We start from the raw sequence: 23,486 nt of genomic DNA, 5'->3' as shown, positions 1-23,486 counted from the left end.
ATATTTCCCATTACCAGACATTTTTCACCGAAGACTGGAAACATTCTTTTACAACCATCGTATGATGTCAAGATAAGGGTATACTTCATGGGTTAATGTAATCGACTTGTCCTCTCTCCTCAAAATTACAGGCTTTGAACCCTGCAATGGACTGGCATCTCATCCAAGGGAAATGTGATCCTGGTCGCTTATATCCGGCCTTATGAGTTCTTATGGACTCAAAAAAAAAAAAAGAGTAAAAATTAAAATCAAAAAAGATAGGGGCAAAGTATTTAGCTTCAACATAGACACAACATGGTCTCTCTTGCAAACTTAGAACTCATTCTAGGTTACTCATACAAAGTGTATATTTTGTCTATATGCCAAATTTGCTGTGGGATAGCATCTGGGGACAGTTCCCCAATTGATGCCAAGTGTTAAAGTACATCTGAATGTCACAGACCAAGCAAGACAACTTTCCTTGGAATCACCAAGAATGGTAGCTACCAAAATTTCATCATTATTGTGACTTATCAATACCATGTACTTGGATCATCTCAAAACAAATTGAATCCCTAGGACTAGGGCATACCTGATATAAAGATATAACTAAAAGTACAGGGTAAAAAATTATGTTCAGGTTACTCTGTGGCACACCAGTTGCAGAGCATTGCTCCAGTCTATGACCTATATGCAAATAGAGTGAAGTTTATTTGCTGATGTGTGTGGCATAATTTCTTTACTGCCCACAAGGAGCTAAATATAGAGGAGACAAACAAGGACAGACAAAGGGATTAAGTCGATTACATCGACCCCAGTGCAAAACTGGTACTTTATTTATCGACCCTGAAAGGATGAAAGGCAAAGTCGACCTTGGCGGAATTTGAACTCAGAACGTAACAGCAGACGAAATACGGCTACGCATTTCGCCTGGCATGCTAACGTTTCTGCCAGCTCGCTGCCGATTATGTGTGTGGCATAGCACACGTGAAAGGAATTTGGATTACAAACTTGTATTAATGATCAGTCATTTGAAACACAGCAGCTTAACAGTAGAGCTTTTTTTATGGTGAAAATACATGAAATTAAAAATTCACCAACTGGTCTCAATGTATCCATTGGGATCAGGGATTACATGTAAAGATTAGATACATAGATTCCTTGGTCAATAAACAGAGATACACGTTTGAACATGTAATGTTCTTATCAAAACAGAAAACAATGTTCAGTGTTGTATTTATTCTCTTTCAAAATTTGGTTTTAATTTTCAGCTGTGATAACATCTATGGACAACTATCATATTTTGGGATTAATTGGTGAAGGGTCCTATGGCAAAGTCTACCGTGGACAGCGTAAATTTACTGCCAATGTAAGTATGTTTTGTCTCTTATTTTTAACTTGATTCACTCATTGGACTGTGACCATGCTGGGGCTCTGCTTTAACCCTTTAGCACGTTGATTCTCCATTGTTTTTTGCCTATGGGCCCTTTTGGTTCCTGTTTTACTCAACTGGACCCCACATGTTCAAAAAAATCCTATTTTTATGATTAATTATTATTAGGAATTAACCAATTTATTGCTCAGAGATTTTAACAAAATCTTATAATTGACCCCGCAAGGGTTATATGGACACTGGTTGAGACCCACTGATTTAGCACACAAACCCGCCATATCCAGCCCAAATATTCTGTCTGTTTTATATTAAAAAATCTCCAGATCTAACCTCTTATACCTACCCTACAATACTATTCTAAAAATAAACTATCATATTATTGAAATATCAATGTTATGAGATAATGACGGATTAATTCAAAAGAATTTGGATAAATAAGCATCACATTTGACACAGATTAGTCTGAATACTAAAGGGTTTTAATCAAATATGTCCAACCTAGGACTTATGGAGTTTATTTATTTTTTTTAAAGTCTGGTACTTATTCTATTGTGGTCATTTTTGCCAAACTGCGAAATTACAAGAACATAAACAAACCAACACTAGTTCTCAAGCAGTGAGGATTGAGTAGGGATACACACACACACACATTATATATATATAATAATAATATACCCAATGGGCTTCTTTCAGTTTCCATCAACCAGATTCACTCACAAAGCATTGGTCTACCCAGGGTAATAGTAGAAGACATTTGCCCAAGATGCTGTGCAGTGGGACTGAACTGAAAATCATATGGTTGGAAGGCAAGGTTCTTAACCACAGAGCCATGCCTGCACTTAATATATTTTTGTTAAGTTTTCAATAATTATAGATAATTGATTTCTTTTGATGAAGCAGAAAGCCAATTTTTTAAGGGAGACTGAACCCAGGAACATGTGGTTGGGAAGCAAGTGTCTTATCATGCCTGCACCTATGTGAATTAAGCTACAGGGTCGTAAATACACCAATGTCGGTTGCCAAGTAATTGTGGGAGGACAAGCACTGACACACAAATACATGCATGCATGCATACATACATACATACATACATACACACACACACACACATAATATCGAGGTCTCTTTCATTCTTTTGTCTTACCATTTTTATCAAAATATATATATATATATATATATATATATATATATATATATATATATATATATTGCAAAGCTATTCTGGAACTTGACTGAGGATAGAAAACTCCGAATGATCCATCCTTGTTTTCCTTGTATCGTCTGGCTGGATATTTTGTTTTCCATTTTTTTTGTTTCACCTAACTGTCTGGATGTTTTGCGTTCTTGTCCCATTTTTGTATTTTATATACATATATATATATATACACATATATATAACGGGAAGCTTTATGAAAATAGACAAAAGACGAAGGCAGGTGGAAAACAAACAAACAATTGTATTAGTATGGCGCTCAGGAAATATAAACAAAACAAGTCTTTAACGTTTCGAGCCTACGCTCTTCAACAGAAAGATACACAAAGAGAAAAAAAACACAGAAAGAAGGAGAGAAAGAAATGCGTGCAGTAACTAACGAATCAACATGGCGATCTGATTTCGGCCAGAGGTCAAAGATCAAACATGAGACGCGAGAGCAAAATAAGGGGAGATAATAGGGTTGATAATAGGGTTGAATGACCCTAGGATAGGTCTGGACAGGCATATGTATGGGGTTGGTGTATGTATTAGTATGTATTAGTATGTATTAGTACGTATTAGTATGTATAAGTGTGTGTGTGTGTGTATGAGAGAGTATAAGTGCGTATGAGGGGTCTGGAGGTGTATGTATGGGGTTGGTGTATGTATTAGTATGTATTAGTATGTATTAGTACGTATTAGTATGTATTAGTTGGTGTATGTGTTAGTATGGCACATCATATATGATGTGATGTGTAAAGTCGTGTGGTGTAGTGAGGAGAAGAGGGGGGGAGGGGAGGAGAGGAGGGGAGAAGGAAGGGGAGGGAGGGGGGAGGAGGGGAGGAAGGAGGAAAGAGGGGAGGGGGAGAGAGAAGGGGAGTGAGGGAGCAGAGGGAAGAGGGAAGGAGGGCGGAGAAAGAAAGAGGGAAGAAGGGAAGGGGAGTAGTAGGGTGAAAGGATGAAGGACTGAAGAAATAGGGGTCGGGGGGAAGGATATGTGAGGAGGGGGGGAGAGGGGGGTTAGATGAGGAGGGGGGGAGAGTTGAGACCAAATGGCGTATAAGAGCGAAGAGAGAAGATTAATTCCTGTTCACGGCGCAAACGGGAATCCGGATGGCCTCTGTGTAAGGACAAACCGAACACAGATAGGTGTTGCAGGAGTGACCGTAGTAGAGCGGAAATGGCGTGAGACCGGTGTGTGTCGTTCGCAAGGTGGATGTCACGAAGGTGTTCCGCGAACCGGTCAGCCAAGCGGCGTCCCGTTTGTCCGATGTACAAGGAATTGCAGAGAGAGCAAGAGACGCAATAGATAATATTGCTGGAGGTGCAGGTGAAGGAGTGGATGATGGGATAGGGTCGATGGTGGGTGCTAGTGAGGCGGGTGGTGTTGGAGAGGTAAGGGCAAGTGCGGCAACGTGCCGGGTTGGGAGGTAGGGAGGTAGGGTCAGGGAAGGAGCTATGGACCAAAAGGTCTCGAAGGTTGTGGGTCTTTGAAAGAGGGGAGGGGGGTTCGGTTAGGGAAGAGGTGTGAAGTGGACGGGTCGGACTGGAGATGACGGAAAGCTCGAAGAATGGTGCGTTGGAGACGTAGGGTCGTGGGGTGGTGTAAGTAAGTGAGGGGAAAAGGGAGGCGGGAGACTACAGGGCGGGTTCGGGGAGAGAGAGCAGATACACGGTCCACGGACCGTGCTCTGGCAAGGGCGGTGTGGATAGTGGTGAGGGGGTATCCACGTAGGGTGAAGTGGTGAGCCATACGTTGAGACTGAGTCTCAAAGTCATGGTCATCACTACAGAGCCTACGTAGACGGAGGAATTGGGAATAGGGGATGGAAAGCTTGGTGTGTTCTGGGTGGGAGGAAGAGAAGTTGAGGTATGAGTGTGAGTCTGTGTGTTTGTAGTGAATGGAGGTGGTAAGAGTGGAGTGAAGAATGCTAACCGAAATGTCGAGGAAGGAGACAGAGGTGTTGGAGATAGTGGAAGTGAAGTGGAGGGCTGGATGGAAAGATTGGACGAAAGAGAGGAAGGAATCTAGATGTTCACTGGAGAGTGAGGTGGCACCGATAATGTCGTCAATGTAACGACCATATAGTTCAGGAGTGGGACCAGTGAAATTAGAGAATATTTGGGCCTCAACATAGCCAACGAACAGGTTCGCATAGTTGGGGCCCATTCGCGTTACCATGGCCACTCCCGAGACCTGATGGTAGAACTCGCCCGCGAACGAGAAGCAGTTCAGAGTAAGGACAAGATCGGCCAGACGAATGAGTGTGGAGGTGTCAGGTACAGGGTTAGAGCGGAGGTCAAGAAAGTGTCGAAGGGCCTGCAGTCCTTCGTGGTGAGGGATAACAGTATAGAGGCTTTGGATGTCGATAGTAAAAAGGATTTTGGAGGAGCCGGGAGGAAAGGAGAAAGAGTTGAAAAGCCGGAGAGCATGGTTGGTATCGTGGATGTGGGAAGGAAGAGATGCCACTAGGGGGGCAAGGACACGGTCGAGGTATTTAGAGATGAGCTCCGTGGGGCAGTTACAGGCGGAGACGATGGGGCGGCCAGGGTTGTTGGGTTTGTGGATTTTGGGGAGGAAGTAAATGGTGGGGGTACGTAGGTTTCGCACAATTAAGTTGGATGCGGTGCGGGGGAGACGGGAGGACGAGATGAGGTCGCGGACAGTAGAGGATACCGTCTGTTGGTAGCTACGTGTGGGGTTAGAGGGCAGAGGGGAATAGAAGGAGGTGTCATTGAGTTGGCGGAAAGCCTCGGCCCTATAGAGGTCCGCGCGCCACACCACTACAGCTCCACCCTTGTCAGGTTTGATGATAATGTCAGCGCGCTGTTGGAGGGAACGAAGAGCCAAGAGCTCAGCCGGGGAGATGTTGAGGCGGCGTTGGCGCCTGGAGAAGTTGAACTGCTCCAATGCACACTGACAAGCGCCCGCGAAAAGATCCACTGCTAGGATCTGGCCAGGGGCAGGCGTCCACGGGGATGGTTGGCGGCCCAGGCCAGTGAAGCAGTCCTCTTCGTTGGGTGTGGGTGGCGAGTCGTGGTAATGCGCACCCAACCGGACACGGCGCACAAAGCTGTGGACATCAACTCGCGTCTGGAATTCCTTACAGGATGGAGTGAGGGGGATGAAACGCAGACCCCTACCAAGGACGGAGCGTTCAGCCGCAGAGAGGGGAAGATCGGGGGGAATGGTAACAACAGACGGAAGTGGAGAAGGGGTGGGTGGAATAGAAGTAGGAGGGGTGGTAGGTCTCGTGGAGGTCTGAGGGGGAGGGATTGGGGAGGTGTGTGGGGGTTGGTTGGGGGGCAGTAGGGTTAGGTGTAGGTGGATGGAGCCTATCGGGAGGGGAGAAGGGGTTGTAGGGAGGGGCAGTGGGGTTAGATGTGGGTGGATGGAGCCTATCGGGAGGGGAGAAGGGTGGTGGAGGAGTTGGGGTAGTGGCGTCGGGTAGGGTGGAATGGAAGAGTGATTGGAGTTTACGAAGTTTGGTATCAGAAAGAAATTGATGGAAGAGTTGATTCAAATGGATAATGAAGCGTAGCGTGTTTGGAGCATAGAGAGGCGGCAGAGAGGAGAAGAAGGTGGAGAAAGCAGGAGGAAGAAGGCGGTTGATGGCATGTAGTTTAGAGAGATTGGAGCGAATGGTGGCCCGCATAAGACGGTAAGATGTGGTGCGGAGTATGGGTAAGATGGAAGAATCCGAGTGGAGAGCAGGGTGGAAGTGGAGGCGGAAACCTTTAGGGATGAGTCGGTGATGTAGGCAGCGGCTTAGGAAAGAGACATGGCTAGAGAAGCGGGTTTTTTTTAAAAAGAAGTAGAGAGAGATTAACGGACGGCTGAAGGCAATATACAGGAAGTGAACGGAGATGATCCTTCAAACGGTGATGGAGGGTGAGGAGGTAGGACCTAGGATCCGGCATGATGGGATAGCGGAAAAAAAACAAACGTTCGAAAAAACGAAAAAAAAACAAAAAACAAAAAATTATCGTATGAAAAAATAGAAAAAAAGGATAGCGAAAAAAGGGGAAAAAACAAACGTTCAAAAAAACAAAAAAATAATAATCATATGAAAAAACTAGATAAGTAAGCGATAGGGGCAGAAAAGACGGGGCAAACGGAAAAGGGAAAGAAAGAAGGGAAGCAGAGAGAGGGGGAGGCAAAAAAAGGGGGGTGCAGGCAGAGGAAACAGAGTATGGACATCCAGAGAGGGAAGAAAGACGGAAAGGAGAACAAAAATGCAGGAAAATGTGGAAAGCATGAAATGAATGTAAAAAAAGTGGTAATATATGAGAAAATAAAAATACAACAAACGGGACAGTTTATGCGAACAAGTTCAAGGTTGAAAGTTCAAGGTGAGAAATGTGTAGACGTCGTGATATATTTTTTAAGGATTTCACATCAATGCAAAGTCACTTTGATCCGCGAAAGAGAGGTGCAGCCAATGGTAAGTATCCAAGAGGTAAAGAAAATCCAAGGTAGAGGTAAGTGTTGATAGTGGTATTGGTAGAATATAGGATGAAAGTGAGACCACGTGAGCGCATAATATATAACGGGAAGCTTTATGAAAATAGACAAAAGACGAAGGCAGGTGGAAAACAAACAAACAATTGTATTAGTATGGCGCTCAGGAAATATAAATAAAACAAGTCTTTAACGTTTCGAGCCTACGCTCTTCAACAGAAAGATACACAGAGAGAAAAAAAACACAGAAAGAAGGAGAGAAAAAAATGCGTGCAGTAACTAACGAATCAACGTGGCGATCTGATTTCGGCCAGAGGTCAAAGATCAAACATGAGACGCGAGAGCGAAATAAGGGGAGATAATAGGGTTGAATGACCCTAGGATAGGTCTGGACAGGCGTATGTATGGGGTTGGTGTATGTATTAGTATGTATTAGTACGTATTAGTATGTATAAGTGTGTGTGTGTGTGTATGAGAGAGTATATATATATATATATATATATATATTAGAAGAAATAAGGTACTCAGAAATCTGGATGTAAAGCAATTAGAGTGAAGTAAAAACCTACAGAATTGATCCCTAGAGTATACATGTGGAGACAGCCAAAAGAAGCATTTGACCCAGACTGCCTTCTTCCAATTGTTAAACATGGAGGAGGATCTGTTCTGATCTGGTGGGGGCTATATCTTGGAAATCCACTGGCCCAATGGTTTCCCTTCACGGCAGAATTAATAATCAAGACTTTTTAAGTATTTTAACTGTTCAAATTCATCCTACGGTTGCAGAACTGTTTCTGGAGATGCAATCTTTCAGGATGATAATGCACCAATTCACACAGCTAAAGTTGTTACTGAATGGCATGAGTAACATTCTAGTGAAGTTGAACATCTTATCTGGCCACCACAGTCCCCAGATCTCAATATTAATAAACATTTATGGTGCTTTTTAGAAAAACAAGAAAGGAGTCAATATCCTTTGTCATCATCACTACAAGAACTGGAGACTGTTTTAGCTGAAGAATGGCCAAAAATTCCTTTGGAAACAATTCAAACTTTGTACAAGTCCATACCTCATAGAATTTGAGCTGTAATTACTGCCAAAGGCAGTCCTACCCCATATTAAAATAAATTTGTTTGAAATTTTAAGGTGTTTCCATTATTTTGCCCAACCCCTTTTGTTCAACCAACACAAATTAATGTTTAAGAAACAAAATAGGAATTTTAAATGACATTTCTATAAAACTGGTTTTTAAACTGAATGGTTATGGACTCAAAGGGATCCATTTATAAAAAATGGTTGAGAACCCCATGCTAGAGTAGATGACATTTGCTCAAGGTGCCACACAGAAGGACTGAACCCTGGAACTATGTGGTTGGGAAGCAAACTTCTTACCACACAACCATAACTGGAATTAATATTCTTTTCTACTTTAGGCACAAGGCCTGAAATTTTGAGGGAGGGGAGCCAGTTGATTAGATTGACCCCAGTACACAACTGGTACTTAATTTATCGACCCTGAAAGGATGAAAGGCAAAAACAACCACAGTGAAATTTGAACTCAGAACGTAAGGATACACGAAATATTGCTAAGCATTTCGCCCGGCGTGCTAACATTTCTGCCAGCTCGCTGCCTTATACCTGAAATTAATATTAAATGTTCTGTTATACAACCAAAGATTGAATTCAGAATTTTTTTAAAATATATTTTCTTACTGGTTTCAGTTATTTGGTTGTGGCAAAGCTGGAGCAATGCCACAAGCCATCTTTATTAATCATAATGATAGGTTCTAGCACAGTTATTTGAAACTATATAAAAGCAGAGTTTCGTAGAGACCTACTAATGGGATTTATTGATTGTGACATGCAGCTTCTTTGATGTTAGAAAGCTTTCAACAGAACTATCACTCTGATTTATCTGCGTGTGTGTGCGTACAAGGCAATATATATATGTGAGCATGAGCTGCAGGTAATATGCACACACACACACACACATGTATATATATTATTTCACTAAGGCATAGCAATACTAATACCCTGATGTTGGAATTCAATTTACATATACTTCAGAATGAAGCATCAGTCAAATATAGAGTAGTAATAAGAAATTAAAATGACTAAAGAATAAACATGTGGAGGCGCAATGACCCAGTGGTTAGGGCAGCGGACTCACAGTTGGAGGATCGCGGTTTCAATTCCCAGACCAGGCGTTGTGTGTGTTTATTGAGCGAAAACACCTAAAGCTCCACGAGGCTCTGGCAGGGGGTGATGGTGACCCCTGTTGTACTCTTTTGCCCCAACTTTCTCTCACTCTTTCTTCCTGTTTATTGGCATCCCATTCAGCTGGAGGGAACACATATGCTACAGAAATCGGAAAACTGGGCCCGTGAGCCTGGCTAGGCTCGAAAAGGATGCATAAATAAATAAAAAGGAATAAACTATTATGTTATGGGCTTCATTAGCTAACAGCCGTTTCTGCTATTCACTCATAGTTGAGTGCTTGAGTATCACCCTATAGCTTCATAGGAGCTTAAGCTAATGAAGTTCACAACATAATTGTTGAATCTTTTGTCATTCTAACTTCTTGTATGTGTGTGTGTGTGTGTGTGTGTGTGGTTTCTGATTATAAATATCTTGGGTCATACATATCATCATCTGGAAAAGACTTTCTAACTAGAAAGGGTATGGCCTGGTTAGCCTGTAATGACATGCATAAGATCTGGTCATCAAATCTAAGTAGAGACTTCAAACTTGAAATATTCAAAGCCACAGTCGAACCAATTCTACTATATGGCTCAGAAACCTGGACGTTATCAAAGAAGCTTGAGAGGCGGTTGGATGGAACCTACACTCGCCTCCTTATGAGAGCTCAAAATCTCTCATGGAAGCGCCATCCAACCAAAATGCAAATATATGGGAAACTACCACCTGTGTCATCTCTTGTGAAAGGTAGGAGAGTCCAGTTTGCTGGACATTGTTGTAGAGCTGAAAAAGAAGTAATTTCTACTCTTCTCCTCTGGAAGCCATCTACTCGCAACACCAGAGGGCGCACACTCTCCTACCCTGATGTAATCTCCAGGGATACAGGCATCCAGCAACAGGACCTCCGTAATGCTATGATGGACCGTGAAGTCTGGCGTAACATAGTAAATTCCATTGTCTCGACCACGGTCGAACAATGATGATGATGTGTGTGTGTGTAAAATGTGCTTCCACAATTTTCATCTGACATTTACTCATAAGATATTGGTCAGAACTATAGTAGAAAACACTTACCTGGGGCTGCTATAGAAGATATTTGCTCTAGGCACTTATAGCAGCCCCAGGTAAGTATTTTCTACTATAGCTCTGACCAATATCTTATGAGTAAATGTCAGATGAAAATTGTGGAAGCACATTTTACACACACACACACACACACACAGTGTTTCTACAGCTGGATGCCCTTCCTAACACCAACCTCTCCGTGATTGTAGTGGTTGCTTTTTTCGTGCCACGGGGGGAGAGGCACTGGCAGCGGCCACGATCGGTTGGTGCTTTTTACGTGCCACCGGCACAGAAGCCAGTCAAGGCAGCGCTGCCATCGGCCACGTTCGGAAAGTGCTTTTTACGTGCCAAAAGGATGCAACAGAAAATAACAACAACACTCTTACCCGCGCAAATTAAATTAGAGATAAAACCACTATTAGGCAAATCAAACAGTGAAAAACATAAACGAAAACATAAAAATAAAAATATAATGTACAAAATATATAAAATATAAAATTTAAAAATTTAAATTATTTAAATTTAAAATTAAAATTATTAATTTATATTTATAAATTAAAAAAAAAAATATACTATCAAAAAGTATTAAAAAGTTTAATATACATATTTATATATAGAACACACACACACACATATATATATATATTAACCCAATAAATATCTGATTCATAATATTTGTTCTCGTGATTGTGTGGTGGTGGTGGCAATGATAATTCTGTCTATGAATGCAGACAGACGTAGAGAGAGAGAGAGTGTGAAAGCGCTGTTGAAGGCGGTGAGGGGGAGATATAGAATGCTGTTTGACGATGTTATAAAGAGAAAGTGAAGGGGAGTTAGACGCTGTTAAACGACGTTATATATAGAAAGTGATGGGAAGGGAAGAGAGTGAGTGACGGAGGAAGACAGATACATAAAAGAATGAGAGTAGACTTGTTAAAGTGCGTTTTTGGCCCTAGCAACGACACCTTTTAAGATAGGGATTTCTAACCTAGCCCACTGGCATCCTCACCTCATTTTACATGTCCCTGTAAATTTTGGAGTCAATCCGATGGGATCTAGTGGCCTTTAACCCGTTCACAATGCCAAAACCAGACAAACAAACAAACTTTTCACATTTTAGATTTATAATATAGAGATATATTCTCTCTCTAGTTTCTGCTCAGGGCTGCAGTCATGCTGATGCACTGCTGTTTAATATATATAATACAAATAAGAAAATAGAGAAACAAACTAAATAAAGAGGCGCAGGAGTGGCTGTGTTGTAAGTAGCTTGCTTCCCAACTACATGGTTCCAGGTTCAGTCCCACTGCGTGGCACCTTGGGCAAGTGTCTTCTACTGTAGCCTCGGGCTGACCAAAGCCTTGTGAGTGGATTTGGTAGACAGAAACTGAAAGAAGCCCGTCATATATATGTGTGTGTGTGTATATATGTTTGTGTGTCTGTGTTTGTCCTCCCAACATCACTTGACAACCGATGCAGGTGTGTTTATGTCTCGTAACTTAGCGGTTTGGCGAAAGACCAATTGAATAAGTACTAGGCTTACAAAGATTAAGTCCTGGGGTCAATTTGCTTGACTAAAAAAGGCGGTGCTCCAGCATGGCCACAGTCAAATGACTGAAACAAGTAAAAGACTAATATGAGTATTCAAATATATGCATATATACACCTTTCCTGATACTGTTTAAGTGTAAATGTAAATTCTATTGACGTTGGCTCTGAAACTTTTGTTTATTAATCAGACATTTTATTCTTCAAATGTTCAATTTGTTAGGTTGTAGCATTGAAGTTTATTACAAAACTTGGCAAATCCGAGCGGGAACTACGAGTGCTTTCCCAAGAAATAGAGATAATGAGAGGCTTGCAACATAAAAACATTGTACAACTCTTGGACAGCTTTGAGACAGAAGAAGAGGTCAGTATATCATTACAGACACCTTTGTAGGGTTATTTTCAGATTATATTATTCTTTTGACCCGTTTCTTTGATCATCATCATTATTTAATGTCCGCCTTCCATGCTAGCATGGGTTGGACGATTTTGACTGAGAGCTGGCGAACCAGATGGCTACACCAGGCTTCAATCTTGATCTGGCAGAGTTTCTACACCTGGATGCCCTTCCTGACGCCAACCACTACGAGGGTGTAGTGGGTGCTTTTACATGCCACTGGTACGGGGCCAGAAGGCGATGCTGGTAATGATCGTTCTTGAATGGTGCCTTTTACATGCCACCGGCACAGAGCCCAGGTAGCCGCTCTCGCAACGATCACGCTTGGATGGTGCTCTTAGCGCCCTACTAGCACGGGGCTCGAGTGCCAGTAAGGCAACGCTGGTAACGATCACACTCGAATGGTGCCTTTTAAGTGCCACTGGCACAGAAGCTGGTTAGGCGCTCTGTCAACGATCACACTCATATGGTGCTCTTTGCACACCACTAGCCCAGATGCCAGTCATTGAATTTTCGAATTTCTTTGACCAAAAATGTCCTAGCAGTAACCATTTCCTCTTTTTAACGGTGATAGAATATCTGTATCCTTCTTTGTTGAAGAGAATTATGTGTGATTTCAGAAAAATTCAGCTGTTATGTTTAGCAGGACAAATGACCCAATCATAGATTTTTCTCTGACTGGTTCATGGCTACTTCATTATTTTTTTTATAATAATGTTACCAAAATCTTTAAATTAAAATCTCATGATTGCCTTTATATCTTAAAGCACAGTTGATAATCAATACAAAAGATGCACCAAGTTACTTTCATGTTCAGCTTATTTTCCTATAATTCAAACATCAATATGATTTTATAAATTCAATATATAAAATTAATAGGTGTTAAAATAAAATTCTCGAAGGCTTTACACTTTAAAATGAAACTTTCGAAAAATAACAAACTAAAACAAATTAACTACTATATAAATTGGAAAGAACGTTATCATATAACAGGTAAGATAACAGTTATATACTACTTTTATGTGGAGGCGCAATGGCTCTGTGGTTAGGGCAGAGGACTCACGGTCATAGGATCACGGTTTCGATTCCCAGACCGGGCATTGTGAGTGTTTATTGAGTGAAAACACCTAAAGTTCCACGAGGCTCCAGCAGTGGGTGGTGTCGAACCCTGCTGTATTCTTCTACCACAACTTTCTCTCTTTCTTCCTGTTTCTGTTCTGTCTGTAATTCAAAGGAGCAGCCTTGTCACACTCTGTGTCACACCGAATCTCCCTGAGAACTACATTAAGGGTACACAGGTCTGTAAAGTGCTCAGCCACTTGCATGTTACTCTCATGAGCAGGCTGTTCCGTTGATCGGATCAACTAGAACCCTTTTTTGCAACTAACAACTGATGAAGGTAGTTTGTTCCATGCTTCAGCAACTCTGAATGTGAAAAGATGTTTCTGAAAGTCATGGGAGCTGTGCTGTTTTCTGACTTTGTACCTCATACATATAGATATACACACAGATGTATTTATTGACTTACATATATCTACACATGTTTGTGTGTTACTTCTAAAATCTGTTGTAATATGACAGACATGGTTTAAGCATTAGTTTCCTTCTGTTTACAGTTTGTTGTTGTAATGGACTACGCTGATGGAGAACTTTACCAAATCCTTGAAGATGACGGATCTTTGCCAGAAGATCAGGTAAGAAAATACTTTCCAGCTATTCTTGTATGGTTAAGAAGCTCACTTTGCAGCAGTGTGGATTTAGGTTCAATTCCACTGCATGTCACCTCGGGCAAGTGGCTTCTATTATAGCTTGAGGTTGACCAGTCTTGTGAACGAATTTGCCTGAAAGAAGCTTGTCATATGTATGTATACTGCTGGTGGCATGAAAAAAATGCATCCAGTACATTCTGTAGTGCAGTGGTTGGTGTTAGGAAGAAGAGCATGCTGCTGCAGAAACTATGCCAGAGCAGACACTTGGAGTACAATGCAGTCCTTGGACCCATCAGGTCTCGTCAAACTGTCCAACTCATGTCAGCATGGAGCACAGAGGTTAAATGAAGATGATGGTGTGTGTGCATGCGTGTGTTTGTCCCTGCCACTTCTTGACAACTGGTGTCAGTTTGTTTACACCCATGTTCTTAGTAGTTCAGCAAAAAGACCAATAGAATAAATACCAGACTTTAAAAAAAAAGAAAAGAGTACTGGTTTTGATTTGTTGGACTAAATCTTTGGGGCAGTGCTCCAGTATGGTCGTTGTCCAATGACTGAAACAAGTAAAAGATAAAAGATAAGTTATTGAAACTAAATTTGTTATTTGCATGGCTTGGCTCTTGTGCTGGTGGCACGTAAAAAGCACCATTTGAGCATGGCTGTTGCCAGTACTGCCTGACTGGCCCTCGTGCCGGTGGCGCGTAAAAGCACCCACTATACTCTCAGAGTAGTTGGTGTTAGGAAGGGCATCCACCTGTAGAAACTCTGCCAGATCAGATTGGAGCCTGGTGCAGCCATCTGGTTTGCCAGTCCTCAGTCAAATCGTCCAACCCATGCTAGCATGGAAATCGGACGTTAAATGATGATGATAATAATATAAACCTGCTTCACAGGTGTTATCCCTAATCAGTATATTCACTGAAATAAACTGATGTTTCTTCTCTAAATTCCCATTTTCCTCTTTTACTTCCATTTCACTCTTCTTCATTTTCAGGTACAGCATATTGCCTGTCAGTTGGTGTCTGCTCTCTATTATCTTCATTCCCATCGAATTTTGCATCGTGACATGAAACCCCAAAACATTTTATTGGCCAAAGGAGAAACGATAAAACTTTGTGATTTTGGATTTGCACGAGCGATGGGTTTTAACACGCTGGTTCTTACATCTGTAAAGGTACTGCTTAATGTTATTCCCTGACAATTACATGATAAATTTTAATTGAATCATTATATATATGTCTACTTGCTCTATGTTAAAAGTAATTTTCCCTGATATAACATTTGGAAGTGAGAAGACTGAAAAAATTAAGGACTTATTATGTACACTATTATTATTTTATGACTATCCTTAGGTGCTTTGCTAATTAATCTCTTGTTATTGATATTACTACTTTTCACCCATAGCTTTGCATGTATAGGAAACAAAAGTTAATGTTAAAATTATACTGTGTGTGTGCGTGTGTGTGTGTGTGCACATGCATGTCATCATCACCATCATTTAACATCTGTTGTCTGGTTCAGCTTTCCAGCTTGCCAGCCCTGATCAAACTGTCCAACCCATGCCAGCATGGACAATGGGTGCTAAATGATGATGATGATGTATAAAAAAATTTGTGTGTTTATGACAGATTAATTTTAACAACAAAATCTTATATGGACCCTCAGGGGCCATTTGGACACTCTGGTTGAAACCCACAGATCTAAACTCTTCGAAGCAGTGCCCCAGCCATGGCTGCAGTTCCTTGACTAGAACAAGTAGAAGATATGTAAGATATGTGTGTGTGTGTGTGTGTATTACTCTTTACTCTCTTTACTTGTTTCAGTCATATGACTGCGGCCATGTTGGAGCACCGCCTTTAGTTGAGCAAATCGACCCCTGGACTGATTCTTTGGAAGCCTAGTACTTATTCTATTGCTCTCTTTTGCTGAACTTCTATGTTACTGGGATGTAAACACACCACCGTCGGTTGTCAAGCAATGTTGGGGGGACAAACATATACACACACACATACATACATATATATACATATATATGATGGGCTTCTTTCAGTTTCGTTCTACCAAATCCACTCACAAGGCTTTGGTTGGCCCAAGGCTATAGTAGAAGACACTCGCCCAAGGTGCCACGCAGTGGGAATGAACCCAGAACCATGTGGTTGGTAAGTAAGCTACTTACCACACAGCCACTCCCGTGCCTATATATGAAAATATTCAAACATAAACCTAGAGAAGCTGATATTTAATGACAAGTTCAGTATTTTTTTCCTGTCACAGTTTGTACATAATTATTTCTCTGTAGGGAACACCTCTTTATATGGCTCCTGAAATCGTTGAAGAACAGCCTTATGACCACAATGCAGATCTTTGGTAAGGAAATAATTTGTAAATAATATTGAATTTTAACTCAAAAGTCTCCTTTTTGTTTGTTTTTACATGTGTTTTCTTCCATGATGGTATGAACTAGACAGAACTTGTTGAGGCAAATTTTCTGTGGTTAGATGCTCCTTTGACCCGTTTTCCAAATAGGGGATTAGTCCACTGCCCCCTCCACCATCACACACTCACACACACACACACACTCACACAAACACACACTCACACAAACGTGCTCGCACTAATGCATGCTCACACAAATGCGCACTCGCTCAAACACATGCTTGCACAAATGTGCACTCGCACACACACAAACAAAACAAAACAACAGTACTTTTTACTTACTGGAGAAGAGAATTTAAACAAACAGTTTTCCACTCGGGTGGTGTTAATGGAGCCATGTGGAAATTACTTTTGCACAAAACATAAACATGCACACATACACATATGCACTGATGTACGTGTATGTACACACATGCACAATTGCAAGAATGCACAGACATGTACACACACATGTGCACACACAACACATATACACACATGTAGACAGAGTAGGGGGAGCCCTTTATCTCTGATAGCAGATAACTCTTGTAATGCCTGTAACATGATAAAATGCAGCACTCAGGTTGGCTATGGGTTGGGTATCCAGCTATAAAGTGATAACAAGAAGAGACAACAGCCTACTCCGCTGTTGTAAACATCAGATTAAATACCAGCATAATCATTTTTGTCACCATCACTTTCATCTTCATTATCAGTATTATCATTATTATATTACCGTGGCCATCATCATCATGTAACGTCTGTTTTCCATGCTGGCTATGGGTTGGATGGTTTGCCTGAAAATTGGCAAGCCAGGGAGCTGCACCAGGTTCCAGCCTGATTTGGCATGCTTTCTATGGCTAGATGCCCTTCTTAATGCAAACCACTCCAAGAATATAATGGGTGCTTTTTACATGCTACCAACATGGGCGCAATTGATGTGGAAAAATAAACTGAAGATGATGTGGTGAGGATGATTTTAAACAAGACTATTGATAAATGCTAGTACCCTTATTTGGTGGCATATAAAATCCCTTTTTTACCTCCTAAAACGTTTTAGATAAAAAAATTCACCCTGGGTCTTATATGTGAAGTTAGGTCTCCCATAAGCTTTAATGTACTGAAAACTTTTTACCTTGAATATCCACTGCTGAAATGAAGATGTCTAACATGCCCATGTATCTTTTATGCCATCAAATACTGTATGTCTGCTTGACATCACATGCTGGTTGTAAAGAAACACCACTGTTCTACAAGCAATATTGAATTTCAATCTTCCATGAAAATATGTTGGTCATGTGGAAATATTACTTCACTGGGATATAGATGATGGTTGGTGACAGGAAAGGCATCCAGCTGTAGAAAACCTGCCTCATCAAATTCTGTCTGACTCACATAAGCATGGAAAAGAGTGCGATGACTGACTAAATAAAAATATTTCTTGCCAAGTAGTTTCTTCATAACTTTTACATTTTCATTTCAGGGCTCTTGGTTGTATTTTATATGAATTATATACGGGGATGCCTCCGTTTTATACAAACAATATCTTCCAGCTGGCAAGTCTAATTGTTAAAGATCCTGTACCATGGCCAAAAAATATGAGTCCAATCTTTAAGGATTTTTTACAAGGCTTGCTTTCAAAAAATTGTCAAAATCGACTATCTTGGCCAGAATTACTCGCTCATCCTTTTATTTCCAATGGAATTCATGGTGAATATGTTATTTATATTATTATTATTATTATTATTATTATTTTCATGCCATTAAAGTGACACTGGGGTAAAATATACAAAGCCCAGTATACCCATCATGACTACCTGTCCGATAAGGTTACACCAGGTGCATGCATCACAACCATATGTGCACGACATGGTGATCTCATATCAAGATAAACAGCGCATGACCTTGCAGGTGGGGCCCAGTTAGAATTTTCTTCTAGTTGAGTAGCCCATCACGTTCAAATCCCTGAATAAGGATTGTTTAAGGATGTTGAATGAACCACCCATCTTTCCAAAGGTGAATTATCAAAACCTCCAAGAATTTTCACCAGGTCAAGTAGCCCATCTTGCTCAAAAGGTCCCTGAATAAGGGTTGTTTAAGGATGTTGAACACTCATGTTTCCAGAGGTGAATTATTCAAATCCCAAAGTATCCTTTCAACACATGGCTATGATGCTCTCCCACTACTTCTGCTCATGATCAGTGATGCACATATCGTCAGCCACTAAAGGACATGGTCAACTGGTTAAGATCAAACAACTGACAAGCAAGTCTGTGGTATTGAGCAGAATATTTGCTGTAGCCCATCTTTTATACCAAGACAAAGCAATGTTCATGATAACACTTCCAGTTAGTTAAGATCAGAACTCATGAGAGCCACTGCCTGGTACAACATCAGGTCATTTATTATTATTATTATTATTTGTTGATTTCTTTCTTTCTTTGATTTAAAAAAAAATTTTGTTAGTCTTGTTTACATGCAAAACCCTCACAACGACACGCACTCACACATACACACACAGATTCTTTGTTTTGGCCTGTGCTATCCATAATGCTTTTCTTAATGTAAATACTTGTGGTTGATAAATAAATCATTATTATTATATCATCATCATCATTATTATTATTATGGTGATGAGCTGGCAGAATCATTAGAGCGCTGGGTAAAATGCGTAGTGGTATTTTGCCTGTCTTTACATTCTGAGTTCAAATTCTACTAAGGTTGACTTTGCCTTTCATCTTTTCGAGTCAATAAATTAAGTACCAGTGAAACATTGGGGTTCTTGTTCCTAAGGTATTTTTCAATGTTGTTGTTGTTATTATTATTATTCAGGTGACTACCTGGAATCGAACTCGGAATCTTGGGATTAGTAGCTCATGCTCTTAACCACTACGCCATATGCCCGTGGGCTTATGGCATAGTGGTTAAGAGTGCAGGCTACTAACCCCAAGATTCCATGTTCGATTCCAAGCAATGACCTGAACAATAATAATATTAACGATAACATCAAAAAATACCTTAGAAATGAGAATCCAGGTGTGAAATTTCCCCCAACACACCCAATGAAGGCTGGAGGGTATATCAGCCGAAACGTTATGTTAACAACAAACAAGATGAGGACAAATATTCGTCAAATGTAAATAATGTAATTATTTTTGTTGTTATTTACTACATTAAGTTTCAATGGTAACTAGTTCCATTGCTGTCAGAACTTTAAGACAGCTGTGTCAGAGTCTGTGTTTCCTGTTATTATGTATTATAGGTTCTTCCTCTCCATAAAAGACATATACGGTTGTGAACATGATTTTCCGACATAGCGAGACCCATAAACCAGTCAAAGCACCCCAGCAGACATTTCCAGAGACAATTTTGACCATTGTCAGTATGCTGCTCCAGTGTTTGTTTGGGGAAGGAGATCCCTGTTGACAGTCTAGTAACAGTTTATGTCTTGGTGGCTTCTTTCCATAGGTTCTTATAAGTTCCACTCAAGGACACGACATAGATTAGATACAGATGAGTGTTAGTAACAGGAAAGGCATCCAGATATAGCAGATCTACTTTAATGAATTTGCCTTGACCCCTGCATGGATGATGATGATGATGGTAGTGGTGGTCATATGTTTCCTAATTATATTACCAGAATAGACATCACATTTTATTGGCAGCATTTGCAAAATTTGGATTTCAAAATAGGTTTTTGCTGACCATAACTTTATACCCAATGACTGATAGGTCTTGCAGTATTTAGTTTTGTCCCTCTCTGTTCCAAGTTCAAATCCTACTGAGATTGATTTGATTTTATTTCCTGCCTTTCATCTCTCCAGTTGACAGAACAGGTGCCATTTGACTCTATTGTTCATGACTGTTTATTTATAAGTATTGGCCTTGGGTCAAGTAATAGAGGTCATCATCCTCATCATCATCGTTTAACGTCCGTTTTCCATGCTAGCATGGGTTGGACGGTTCGACCGGGGTCTGGGAAGCCAGAAGGCTACGCCAGGCTCCAATCTGATCTTGTAGTGTTTCTACAGCTGAATGCCTTTCCTAATGCTAACCACTCCGTGAGTATAGTGGGTGCTTTTTATGTGCCACCAGCACAGGGGCCAGAAGAGGCTGGCAAATGGCCACGATTGGTTGGTGCTTTTACGTGTCACCGACATGGATGCCAGTCAGGTGGCACTGGCATCAGCCACGTTTGGACGGTGCTTTTAACGTGTCACCGGCATGGGTATCTTAACTACAATTTCCATTTGATTTTCATTTTGATGTTGGTGTTGACATACTTGACTCAATAGGTCTCCTCAAGAACAGCAGGTCACTCTACGATCCAAGGTTAGCACAGTAGGCCATCCTGTGAGCCATGAACTCACTTCATTTGTCAGGTCAATTTAAATCTAATTGTAAAATGGGATTTAAGAAGTGATCATGTTGCTGCCTCTTCTTTAAAAACCTTAAAAACCTAAATGGTTACTTCACATTACCCTGTAAGGGGCATAGGGCTTGTTTCCTGGTTTCTCTGGCGTATATGTTCCTCCTCGGATAAGACCCTAGTCCATTACAGGTTTACTCATCTTTATCAGCCGAGTGGACTGGAGCAACATGAAATGAAGTGTTTTGCTCAAGAACACAATGCATTGCCTGGTCCAGGAATTGAAATCACAATCATAAAACCATGAGCCCAACACCCTGCCCACTAAGCCATGCACTTCCACACAAAACCTAAATGTTGTAATAATATTTCTAATTTCTTTTTTTTTTTATCTCCGAAATACGATTGAAGTGACCGAAGAAGACATGAAGCGCCCAAGCCCATTCACTCAGCCACTTACTGCTTCAATGGTATTAAAAAAGGAGCAACAGATCAAAGAGCGGAGGCGGCCACCTGGGGTTCCAAAGATCTTGGCAAAAGCTCAAAGAAAGGCCAATGAAGAGAAACGGAAGGTGAATGCATTTATTTTATCTTCTGCCTGTAACTTGTTTCTATGTGGATTTTAGTTGAGCGAATCAACCCCAGCACTTTCTTTTCCTTGGTACTTATTCTGTCAGGCTCTTTTTGCTGACCTGCTAAGTTATGGAGATGTAAACACACTAATCACAGTTGCCAAGTGTAGGCAGGGGTCAAACACAGGCATAAACACATACATACACATACAAAAAGAAGCACATACACTCACATGCACGAATACATGCACATGCAGAAACATACACACAAAGAGAATTTGTTTTGTTAAATTCAATTTAAAGCTGAATTACTTTTTTGTTTATTGTTACTAAAGATTAATTATTGAAATAGAAGTTGTATGATTGTCTGCTTTCAGAAAGAAAATCTCATTAAGAATGTTAAAGAAGTACAAAAGAGTACAGATGAAGCAACAGTTGAGAAACCATCTGTCAAAGACAAAGACGTGAGTTAAACAATATTCTTAATTTATTCTATGCCGGCGCCGCCTGACTGGCATCCGCGTCGGTGACACGTAAAAGAACCAACCGATTGTGGCCGTTTGCCAGCCTGCTCTGGCCCCTGTGCCGGTGGCACGTAAAAAAACACTCACTACACTCTCAGAGTGGTTGGCATTAGGAAGGGCATCCAGCTGTAGAAACACTGCCAAATCAGACTGGAGCCTAGTACAGCGTCCATGGCTTACCAGACCCCGGTCAAACCGTCCAACCCATGCTAGCATGGAAAACGGACGTTAAACGATGATGATTCTTCATTCTTAAATATATTTGTCTCTTGCTTAAGTCTTTAGCATTTTGATTGTTCTGTCAAATATAATGCTTATTTGTTCACAACTCATGCCAGCATGGATAACGGATGTTAAATGATGATGATGTTCTGAAGTAATCGTGCATTATCTCATAGCTTTGGGAGTTGAATGACACGATTGTTTATTTTTAGAATGACATTGTAGAGTAGGTGTAAGAGGCCAGATCTAGACAGCTTGAATATGAACCTTGTTGAATATTTATGCCAAATATGGCTAGTTTAAATGCTAAGGGTTAAACGTATTTGTTGGCATCAGGAAGGACACCCAGCCAAAAAAACCATGCCAAAACAGACAATGTTGAGAGAGACGTCAATGAACATGCCCGTAACACCAAAGATTCTTTGAAAGCTGCCACAATCAGAGTAATGTCCAAAATGAACCAGGACCACTGGATTCGAGCATGAAAATGATTTAGATCTCATAGAGAAACCGTTGTTGACGCTGAAGGTAGCTTTATTGAAAAGAAGGTTTAATTTTACCTCCATTGCATTTTTGATAAATAAAGTTACTATTTGATAGTATGTTTTTTTTTTATAAACATAAATCTGTCCTCAAATAAGTTACGCACCCTGCGTGCACATGCATGCACGCACACGCAACAAAACATACACACTCATCCATATATTCACAGAAACGATGTTTCTGAAATGCGTTAAGAAATCTAAGGGAAAGAACTCTCTGCGACTTTATCGTCACATAAATATCAAAATACAAAAGAGTAAGGGAAACAACTCTCTCAAACTTGGCGGTTTGTATGTTGATGTGTTTGATGAACTTCAGTCTCTAATGATGTTTATTAAAGAAATAAACAGGAATTTTAATTAAAATCACATTTCGAAATTTTTTTATCAATGCTGAAAGGAATTTTTTTTTCATTTACTCATTTAAAAAAAAAATTAGTTTTTAACTATCTCTTAATAAAATAAACAATTACGGCATGAAAGAATATTAATTATTATTAACAAAAACTTCATTTAAACATTTATTATTATTATTATTATTACTATTTTATTATCATTATCATTATTACTATTTTATTATTATTATTATTATTACTATTTTATTATTATTATTACTATTTTATTATTATTATTATTACTATTTTATTATTATTATTATTATTATTATTATTATTATTATTATTATTATTATTACTATTTTATTATTATTATTATTACTATTTTATTATTATCATTACTATTATTACTATTTTATTATTATCATTACTATTATTATTATTATTATGATAATAAATGTTTGAGTGAAGTTAACAGTTTTTATGTTCTTTGAATGGTTGATATGTGTATTCAATGCTGTTATTGTTTTAGTTTCAATACACGGCCTCAGATCAAAAT

General features: G+C 40.2%; 1 protein-coding gene across 2 annotated transcripts in view; it reads left to right on the top strand.

Moving 5' to 3' along the window:
* The window catches only part of LOC115216481 (serine/threonine-protein kinase 36-like), a 182,874-nt gene that overhangs the window by 3,607 nt on the left and 155,781 nt on the right, over positions 1 to 23,486 (top strand). For both annotated transcript variants that reach the window (XM_029785887.2, XM_036504210.1), the window contains exons 2-9: positions 1,251 to 1,348; positions 12,066 to 12,206; positions 13,856 to 13,933; positions 14,943 to 15,122; positions 16,248 to 16,315; positions 17,847 to 18,073; positions 21,144 to 21,304; positions 21,682 to 21,768. In XM_029785887.2, the coding sequence (XP_029641747.1) occupies positions 1,265 to 1,348; positions 12,066 to 12,206; positions 13,856 to 13,933; positions 14,943 to 15,122; positions 16,248 to 16,315; positions 17,847 to 18,073; positions 21,144 to 21,304; positions 21,682 to 21,768 (1,026 nt within the window). In that variant the 5' untranslated portion in view covers positions 1,251 to 1,264. The remainder of the gene's footprint in view (positions 1 to 1,250; positions 1,349 to 12,065; positions 12,207 to 13,855; positions 13,934 to 14,942; positions 15,123 to 16,247; positions 16,316 to 17,846; positions 18,074 to 21,143; positions 21,305 to 21,681; positions 21,769 to 23,486) is intronic.

This window comes from Octopus sinensis, linkage group LG1, assembly GCF_006345805.1.
Source record: "Octopus sinensis linkage group LG1, ASM634580v1, whole genome shotgun sequence".
NCBI classification, from domain to species: Eukaryota; Metazoa; Mollusca; class Cephalopoda; order Octopoda; family Octopodidae; genus Octopus; species Octopus sinensis.
This window is presented reverse-complemented; position numbering and strand designations above follow the sequence as displayed.